The sequence below is a fragment of the Chiloscyllium plagiosum genome, chromosome 37, assembly GCF_004010195.1.
Source record: "Chiloscyllium plagiosum isolate BGI_BamShark_2017 chromosome 37, ASM401019v2, whole genome shotgun sequence".
NCBI lineage: Eukaryota > Metazoa > Chordata > Chondrichthyes > Orectolobiformes > Hemiscylliidae > Chiloscyllium > Chiloscyllium plagiosum.
The window spans coordinates 29,273,278-29,283,168 of record NC_057746.1 but is presented as its reverse complement, the minus strand read 5'-3'; the positions used below and the strand labels follow the sequence as shown (position 1 = coordinate 29,283,168).

The window sequence follows — 9,891 nt, the reverse complement described above, 5'->3', positions numbered from 1 at the left end:
TTCCTCCGGCGTTTATAGTGGCCTGTCCCTGCCGCTTTTGGTTGTCAGTTTCAGCTGTCCGCTGTGGTGGCCGGTATATTGGGTCCAGGTCTATGTGTTTGTTGTTGGAGTTTGTGGATGCGTGCCATGCTTCTAGGAATTCCCTGGCTGTTCTTTGTTTGGCTTGCCCTATAATGGTAGTGTTGTCCCAGTCGAATTCATGTTGCTTGTCGTCTGCGTGTGTGGCTACTAAGGATAGCTGGTCGTGTCGTTTTGTGGCTAGTTGATGTTCATGGATGCGGATCGTTAGCTGTCTTCCTGTTTGTCCTATCTCGTATTTTGTGCAGTCCTTGCATGGGATTTTGTACACTACATTAGTTTTGCTCATGAGGCATTTGATTGGGTCGAGTGGCCATATCTTTTTTATACCCTTGAACGATCTGGTGTTGGGGAGGCTTTTATTAAGTGGGTAAGGGTCCTCTACAGTGATCCTCTGACAGTGGTTCTCACCAATTGTGTGAGAACTAGTAATTTTAATATCTGTAGGGACAGTCGGCAAGGCTGTCCTCTCTCATCACTACTTTTTATATTGATAATTGATCCGCTGGTAGAGGCTATCTGCAGGGATCCTTATATAGCTGCCCTGGAAGTAGGATCAAAATCGCAAAATATCACGTTATACGCGGATGATATTCTTGTCTTTTTGTTGAATCCAGTGGTCTCAGTACCCCATTTGATACAATGTATCAATTCATTTGGCTCCTTCTCAGGTTATAAGATTAATTTCTCAAAACCGGAGGCTATGCCAATGTTGGGAGGAGGGGATGTGGCGGTGGGGGTGGGGGGGGTGGTTTGACAAGAATATCTGATGTACAGGGTGAATCACGGTTCCCCTTTAAATGGTCATGGTGGATTTCTTTGTTTTGGCATCTTGTTTTTGGTCAATTGCTTAAGGGCAATTTTGCCCATTTGCTTCACAGGATTAAGTAAGATCTTTCCCCATGTGAGGTGCTTCCAATATCCTGGCTAGGCTGAGTGGCTCTCATTAAAATGAATGTCCTTCCCCATTTGCTATATCCTGAACGAATGCTCCCCTTGGTTTTTCCTAGGCAAACATTCCGGAAGCATAATGGTTGGTTTCGTTCCTTTATCTGGCACCGGAGGCGGCCACTCATTAAGCTGGCTAAATTCTGCTTGCCCCATGGGTTGGGGAGAGCGGACCTCCTGATGAAAAAGATATCAACTAAGTTCTCTATTATCTTTTGTTCGTGATGGGGCTTGTGAGGATCCGGCAGATGTATGGCTAGATATTGCGGCCTCCCAGGCAAAATGCCCCCTCATTAGCCTGTTGTTTTTAGATAAATTGAAGAAAGTTCCGGAACATTGTCATAATCCTACAATTATTAATACTGTCAAAGCATGGAGGGCAACTCGGCAGAATGAGGGTAATATATTCAAAAGGTCTTTTCTTACCTTTATAGCTGGTATGCCAGGTTTTCAGCTGGGGATAATGGACCCCGTGTTTAAGCTTTGGGTAGCTAGTGGAATCTCCTGTCTGGGTGTTTTATGTGAAGGTGAAATAATGATGTCCTTGGACCAAATCACCCCTAAGTATGGTTTGGCTGGCAGTGAACTTTTTTGTTTTATTCAGGTCAGGGATTATATTCAAAAAAGGACTATGTTTTCGACCGACTCCTACAGATCTGTCACAGAGGAGAGGGCACTTTATGCTATAATTGACTTCTCTGATAGTACTGTTTATCATATATTCAGAAGTAATCTTTCAGAAGACGTTGAGCGGCTTTGTGGGTTCTGGGAGAGAGAGCTCAGGGTTGAGATGTATATGGAGACATGGGAGGACATTTGTGCAAATGCGAGAAAGGTTTCAATCTGTGACAGGACCCTTGCCATGGCAGGTAAAGATTCTGCACAGGGCCCATTTGGCTCCAGAGCATCTCACAAAATTTAAGGTGGGAATATCTGCCCTTTGTCCTAAATGTAAAGTAAGTATCGGGACTCTCACTCATTGTCAGTGGTCTTGCATCAGGCAGATATTGGAGTGCTGTGGCAGGAGTAATAGAGAGGTTCTTGGGAATCGAAGTCTTTCTTCTCGTGGCCCTCCTTAATTTTTTTCTTTAGACGATTATGGAAAAAAAATCTTAATATTCTCACTTTTCGTGTGAGGAAAAGAATTGTGATGTGTTGGACCTCTGAAAACCCCCAGAGTCTCTGTTAGTTTAGTGTAGGCTAATTCTGGAACATATTCCTTTGGACTTTCTTCCGAATATGGTAGGCCGAAAAACTGAAAATTTGTGCAAGATATGGCCACCCTTTTGGATTACCTGGATGTGGATTTATCTGCCATCTTAACTAGGGCTTTTGCGTTGCCATGACAATCTGATTTAGTGAACTTGATGCCCTTGAAGGAAGAATTTCAAATAAATTCATGTGTAATACTCAATGCTCTCGGAGGTTGAGAGTGAATGTTTCCTTGTGCTAAGCTGTTTTATTTATTTATTTATTGCATTCACTGATTTCTTCAGTTTGCACCTGAGTATAGTTGTGTTTTGTTTGCATTGTTGTTTCTTCTTTTTTTTTGATATATATATATATATAGACAGAGATAGTAGTGTTTTTTGTTGGTTTATTGTGGTTGTACTTTTGTAATTTTACAAAAAAACTACTTCTTTCAATAAAAATATCTGGAAAAATATAAAAGAAAAAGGGCTGAAGGGGCAATGTTTTCTAAGAAACTGCCATAGCTAGTGGTGGAGGCTGGTAAAATTACAAAGTTAAAAGGCATTTGGATAGGTATATGAGTAGAAAGGGTTGAGAGGCTAACAGCCAAATGCTGACAAATGGGACTAGATTAATTCAGGATCTCTGACTTGCATGGACAAGTTAGATCATAGCGTCTGTTTCTATGCTATACGTCTCTATGATTCTTTGACTCTATAACTGAAATGAGGAGGAATTTCTTCAACCAGAGGGTGTTTAATCTGTAGAACTCATTGTTACAGAATGATATGGAGACCAAGTCATTGAGTGTGTTTAAGACAGAGATGGATAGCTTCTTGATTAGTAAAGGGACCAGGGTTACAGAGAGAAAGCAGGAGAATGGGGACTGAGAAATATATCAGCCACGATCAAATGGTGGAGGAGACCCGGGGTGGTTTTCAGAGATGCAACACATCACATTTCTTTGACCTCATTCTGCTGCTGCATCTTTTAGTCAACAGAGGGGAAGCCTGCAACTGGATATATTAGTGACTGTCTTATATTTATAACCGTGAGTCACTGTCACAAGTGATTGAATGGATTAGGGACCCTGTCAAGCTCCTGAATAACCTATTGAATGCCTCAAATAAAAAGACTGGAATTTGCAAAGCACTTGTAATGACATCTCAAAGCTTCTTACAGTCTACGAAGTATTTCAATATTGTATTTAATGTTGCAAAATGGAACATAAAGCAACCAGTCTGTACAGAGCAGGCTCCCGTAAACAGCAATGTGAACACATCATCTAATCGATTTGGTGTTGTATGGGGGATAAACATTGGCCATGGGACCTTTTTTATATTTACCCCTACATGAGGTTTGAATCAAAATGTCATTGAATGGAGTGCAGTCCCAATACTGCAGCACTCCCCCAGGACTGAACTCAAGTGTCAGTCTGAGGTTTTATCATCATGTCACACACTGCAAGCTCAGACATTCACATTTCTCTCCAAATTATTATTGTACGGTGTCTCAACACCGTAAATATGATGCTGTAATTTGTAAATACGATGCTGAAGGACAGGATCTGAGGAGCATAAGTTGGGAGCATAGGCTGTCAGGGAAGGATGTCGTGGAAATGTGGAACTTTTTCAAGGAACAGATACGATGTGTCCTTGATATGTATGTACCTGTCAGGCAGGAAAGAGATGGTTGTGTGAGGGAAACTTGGTTGACGAGGGAGGTTGAATGTCTTGTAAAGAGGAAGAAGGAGGCTTACATAAGGTTGAGGAAACAAGGTTCTGACAGAGCATTGGAGGATACAGGATAGCCAGAAGGGAGCTGAAGAAAGGGAGTAGGAGAGCTAAGAGAGGGCATGAAAAATCTTTGGCAGATAGGATCAAAGATAACCCCAAGGCATTTTATACGTATGTGAGAAACATGAGAGTGACAAGAACGAGGGTAGGTCCGATCAAGGACAGTAGTGGGAGACTGTGTATTGAGTCGGAAGAGATAGGAGAGGTCTTGATTGAGTACTTTTCTTCAGTATTTACAAACGAGAGGGACCGTATTGTTGAAGAGGAGAGTGTGAAACGGACTGGTAAGCTAGAAGAGATACTTGTTAGGAAGGAAGATGTGTTGGACATTTTGAACAACTTGAGGATAGACAAGTCCCCCAGGCCCGATGGGATATATCCTAGGATTATGTGGGAAGCAAGAGATGAAATTGCAGAACCGTTGGCAATGACCTTTTTGTCATCACTGTCAACGGGGGTGGTACCAGAGGACTGGAGAGTGGCGAATGTTGTGCCCCTGTTCAAAAAAGGGAATAGGGATAACCCCGGGAAGTACAGGCCAGTTAGTCTTACTTCAGTGGTAGGCAAAGTAATGGAAAGGGTACTGAGGGATAGGATTTATGAGTATCTGGAAAGACACTGCTTGATTAAGGACAGCCAGCACGGATTTGTGAGGGGTAGGTCTTGCCTTAAGTGTCTTGTTGAATTCTTTGAGGAGGTGACCAAGCATGTGGATGAGGGTAGAGCAGTGGATGTAGTGTACATGGATTTTAGTAAGGCATTTGATAAGGTTCCCCATTGTAGGCTTATGCGGAAAGTCAGGGGGCATGGGATAGAGGGAAATTTGGCCAGTTGGATAGAAAACTGGCTAACCGGTCGAAGTCAGAGAGTGGTGGTAGATGGTAAATATTCAGCCTGGAGCCCAGTTACAAGTGGAGTTCCACAGGGATCAGTTCTGGATCCTCTGCTGTTTGTAATTTTTATTAATGACTTGGAAGAGGGAGTCGAAGGGTGGGTCAGTAAATTTACAGATGATACAAAGATTGGTGGAGTTGTGGATAGTGAGGAGGGCTGTTGTCGGCTGGAAAGGGACTTAGATATGATGCAGAGCTGGGCTGAGGAGTGGCAGATGGAGTTCAACCCTGTCAAGTGTGAGGTTGTCTATTTTGGAAGGACAAATAAGATTGTGGAATACAGGGTTAACAGTAGGGTTCTTATTAAGGTGGTAGGAGCAGAGGGATCTTGGGATCTATGTGCATAGATCTTTGAAAGTTGCCACTCAGGTGGATAGAGCTTGTAAGAAGGCTTATGGTGTATTAGCGTTCATTAGCAGAGGGATTGAATTCAAGAGTTGTGAGGTGATGTTGCAGCTGTACAAGGCCTTGGTTAGCCCACATTTGGAGCACTGTGTGCAGTTCTGGTCGCCTCACTTTAGGAAAGATGTGGAAGCTTTGGAGAGGGTGCAGAGAAGATTTACCAGGATGTTGCCTGGAATGGAGAATAGGTCGTACGAGGATAGGTTGAGAGTGCTAGGCCTTTTCTCATTGGAATGGCGAAGGATGAGGGGTGACTTGATAGAGGTTTATAAGATGACCAGAGGAATAGATAGAGTAGACAGTCAGAAGCTTTTTCCCTTGTAAACAGAGTGTTACAAGGGAACATAAATTTAAGGTGAAGGGTGGAAGGTATAGGGGGGATGTCAGGGGTAGGTTCGTTACCCAGAGAGTGGTGGGGGCATGGAATGCACTGCCTGTGGGAGTGGCAGAGTCAGAATCATTGGCGACCTTTAAGCGGCAATTGGATAGGTACATGGATGGGTGCTTAAGCTAGGACAAATGTTCGGCACAACATCGTGGGCCGAAGGGCCTGTACTGTGCTGTATTGTTCTATGTTCTATGTTCTAACACAGATCACTGCACAACACCGCTGGTCACAAATCTCCAGTCAGAAAAACACACTTCCATCGCACTCATCAATCTTCTTTGTCACTTCCTCAAAAAACTCACTAAGGTTTGTCAGATGGGACCTCTCCTCTGCTTTGCCTTTGAATAAGATTATAGCTAATCTGATCATTCTCAAATCGACTTTCCGGCCTGAACTCCATAACTTTTGATTTCCTTCCTTGTTAAAAATCTGTCCATCTGAGCCTTGTATATCCTGAATGACCCAGCCTCAACAGCCCTCTGCAGCTTCAAATTCCACACAAGCACAGAGAATGCTGGAGAAACTCAGCAGGTCTGGCAGCAGCTGAGGTGTGAGAAATGTTTCAAATCCAGTGTGACTCTTGTTCAGATCTGCTTGTGTCTGTCCATTGGGAGGGTGTAGAAATGTGTTGATTTATGTGATGGGTTAGACAGGCTTCAGAGTCCCTTTCTCACCACAGAGGCATAGCCCTGCAATGTAAAAGGGAATTCAAGAGTCCTTGGTCAGCAGTGGGGAAGTTAATGCCTCAGCCTACTTGAAACCTAATTCATCAACCCTTTGAAATGATCTGGAAGAATCTACATTTCACTGCCAATCACAAGGTTTCCTACAAAAATAAAAAAATGCTCGAGAACCTGGAGCAGTGTCACTAGACCTAAATATTGTCTCTTCTTTCCCTCCACTCACGTTGCCAGATTGCTGATTCTCACCAGCAATTTCTGTTTTTGTAGCACTCCTTGGCAGTGAAAATTGAAGTTTGTAACACACCTAGTGTTCAACAAACAAAGAATTGCAAATGCTGGAAATCTGAAACAAAATAGAAATTGATTGAGAAAATATTTTCTCTGCACAAATGCTGCCAGACCTGTGCCTGGAACAGGCCAACACAGAACATTGCTGTAAAACTCATCACAAAAGTCCTCATTCACTGTCACCCTGTCAAATTAATCTTCATGTTATGATTAGATGAGATTCCCTACAGTATGGAAACAGGCCCTTTGGCCCAACAAGTCCACACCGACCCTCCAAAGAATATCCCACCCAGACCCATTCCCCTATATCTACCTCTAACTAACGCACCTAATACTATGGGCAACTCAGCATGGCCAATTCACCTAAATGGACATCTTTGGATTGTTGGAGGAAACCGGAATACCCCGAGGAAATCCACGGGGAGAGTATGTAAATTCCACACAGGCTGTCGCCCAAGGTTGGAAATGAACTGGGATCCCTGGTGCTGTGAGGCAGCACTGCTGACCACTGAGCCACCATGCCGCCCTGGCATTATCACTGGCATTTCATTCCATGGACTTCAATTTTAATTCTAATTCTTTCAGGTGACAATTTCTCAAAAGCATTTTCCAAGTTCAGGATCAATTTCCCTCTGAATCCTAACTGTGTCTTCAGTCAAAAGCTCAATCAACTGAATGGTTTCAAACATGGTTAAATATTATATGATCATGACATAAATGATCAGTTCACCCATCACTTTCAAATCTGAGGTTTTCAAATTTTCCAATTTTATGAAAAAGCAGTAACATTCTGGGCAATAGTTACAAACCTGAGCAAAACAAGACCAGTTTCTCAATGTTATGACATCATGTTGTTGTTCAGAAAGCATGTGGTGTTTTGGCTTTCATTAACAGGGGGATTGAGTTTAAGAGCCATGAGATCTTGTTGCAGCTGTATAAAACTTTGGTCAGACCATACTTGGAATACTGTGTCCAGTTCTGGTCGCACTATTATAGGAAAGATGTGGATGATGTGGAGGGGGTTCAGAGGAGGTTTACCAGGATGCTGCCTGGAATGGAGGGCTTATCTTACGAAGAGAGGTTGACTGGGCTCGGACTTTTTTCATTGGAAAAAAGAAGGAAGAGAGGGTACCTAATTGAGGTGTACAAGATAATGAGAGGCATAGATAGAGTTGATAGCCAGAGACTTTTTTCCAGGGCAGAAATTGTTAATGCGAGGGGTCATAGTTTTAAGCTGTTTGGTGGAAAGTATAGAGGGGATGTCAGAGGCGGGTTCTTTACGCAAAGAGCTGTGAGAGCATGGAATGCGTTACCAGCAGCAGTTATGGAAGCGAGGTCATTGAGGATATTTAAGAGACTGCTGGACATGCATATGGTCACAGAAATTTGAGGGTTCGTACATTAGGTTTACCTCACATGAGGATCAAGGGTCGGCACAACATCGTGCGCTGAAGGGCCTGTTCTGTGCTGTACTATTCTATGTTCTATGTATGGGGTATACATTATTGACACATGGCGGAAGTCTAAAGAAGATCAATCTGACATTTTTATTTTGATTGAGCCCAGTCCCCCTGGAAAGACTCCACTGACCGGCAGTGAAATGATTTGGTCTCCCCCTGGAAAGACTCCCCTGAGCCCAGTCTGAGACCCACTGACTGATTCATCTCCAACACCGTCATGTAGCGCCACCTCCCGCCTGTGGAGCAACATTTCAGACAGGAAGGTCCCCGGGTTCCTGCAGCTCACAGCTCACTCTACCCAGTCAGTCCCTCTCTACAATTGAGCTTCTATTTGTTTCTTCTCTCCCCCTCCTTCTTTCCCCCAGACTGAGACTGACCCCCATCAGTTTACAGCTGGCAGGAGGCAGGGGGACGGGGTGAAATTATGGGATGGATCTGTCAGTGCCCTTTAATCCCGCAGATTGTCAACGGGGCGGAGTTTTTCCCGTCGTCATTCAATCCCGGACAGAAGATGGGAAAGATCCTCTCAGTGAAAGTGTGGGTGAAAGTGTGGAGATGGGACATGGTGTCCGCATTGTAAAATGACACCTGTCCACCCTCATGGTCCAGGAAAACCCCGATCTTCCGGGGATTCTCACTCGGGGAGAGGGGGGTCGATGAGGGGGAGGTGGCGGCAAAATAACCACATCCGGGTAACAGCCCCACAATCCAGAATCCGGTCTCCGGGCTCGGGGTGTTCCCCCCTTTCCTCATCACAGACTCTCGGGCCACTCCCAGAGCCCACCAGGTCTTCTCCCCCACCTCCACCTCCCAGTAATGTCTCCCTGATGTGAATCCCTCTGATCCCAGGACACAGGCCGAGGAATCAAATCTCTCCGGGGAGTCAGGGAGCGGCTGCTCTGTGTCTCCGAGTCTCACACTGGTCCGGCCCTCAGACAGGATGAGCCGGGGATGCGCTGTGTTCGGATCCAGAGTCAGAGAGGCTGGAGCTGGGGGGAGAGATCAAATAACACCGTCAGAGAGAGAGAGCAGGTAGTGAGGGGCGAAGCGATAGAGGGTGTGGGAGTAAAAGGGAGATGGAGCGAGTCTGGAAAAGGTGAGTTGATGGAGGGGAGGGACAGGGAAAGAGGAGTGAGTGAGGGAGAATGCAGTGAGTGATGAGAGTGGAGGAATGAGGAGGAAGGATGGGTGAGGCAGAGGGCTGGGGAGGGAGGAGTAAGGGAAGGGAGGTGAGAGGGCTCATTTGGAGGAGAGTGATGGGGAAATGAAGTGCACAGGAAGAACAGAACCCTAAACCTAATCCTATCGCAGGATGGAGGGCAAGGTTAAAAAGAGGGGGAGAGTGAGTAGATGTGGGATAGAGTATGGAAAGTGAGGATATGTGGGAGTGAGAGGAGAGGAGAGTGAAGAGGTGGTATAAGAGAGAGAGGTGTAGAGAATGAGGGGGAGCTCGGAGGGGGAATTGGCAATGGGAGGGTTGAGTGCCCAGGTGAGAGCAGTGGGAAGGGGTATCCCTCGGGATAAGATCATCTGGGGAGCCAGGAGGAGTGGGGAGAAATGGGGAAAGTGTGATAGTAGTGGCAAGGGGGTGTGTGGTGGAGAGGGTAAACTGAAACAGAAGGTGAGGGGAAAGCAAGGAGCAGAGAGTGTGGCAGAAGTCGAGGGAGATGAAGCACTCAGGGGTGGGGAAGGAGAGTGAGGGGAGAGCAAGGGGGTATTGGACAGCATAGAAGAGTGTCAGATGGTGGGGGCCAGGAGGGGGAG

General features: G+C 45.2%; 1 protein-coding gene across 1 annotated transcript in view; it reads right to left on the bottom strand.

Moving 5' to 3' along the window:
• Positions 1-8,189: 8,189 nt before the first annotated feature.
• LOC122541436 (zinc-binding protein A33-like) overlaps positions 8,190-9,891 on the bottom strand; it is a 19,668-nt gene continuing 17,966 nt past the window's right edge. Inside the window, exon 6 of the mRNA XM_043678209.1 lies at positions 8,190-9,116. Within this exon, the coding sequence (XP_043534144.1) occupies positions 8,566-9,116 (551 nt within the window). The 3' untranslated portion in view covers positions 8,190-8,565. The remainder of the gene's footprint in view (positions 9,117-9,891) is intronic.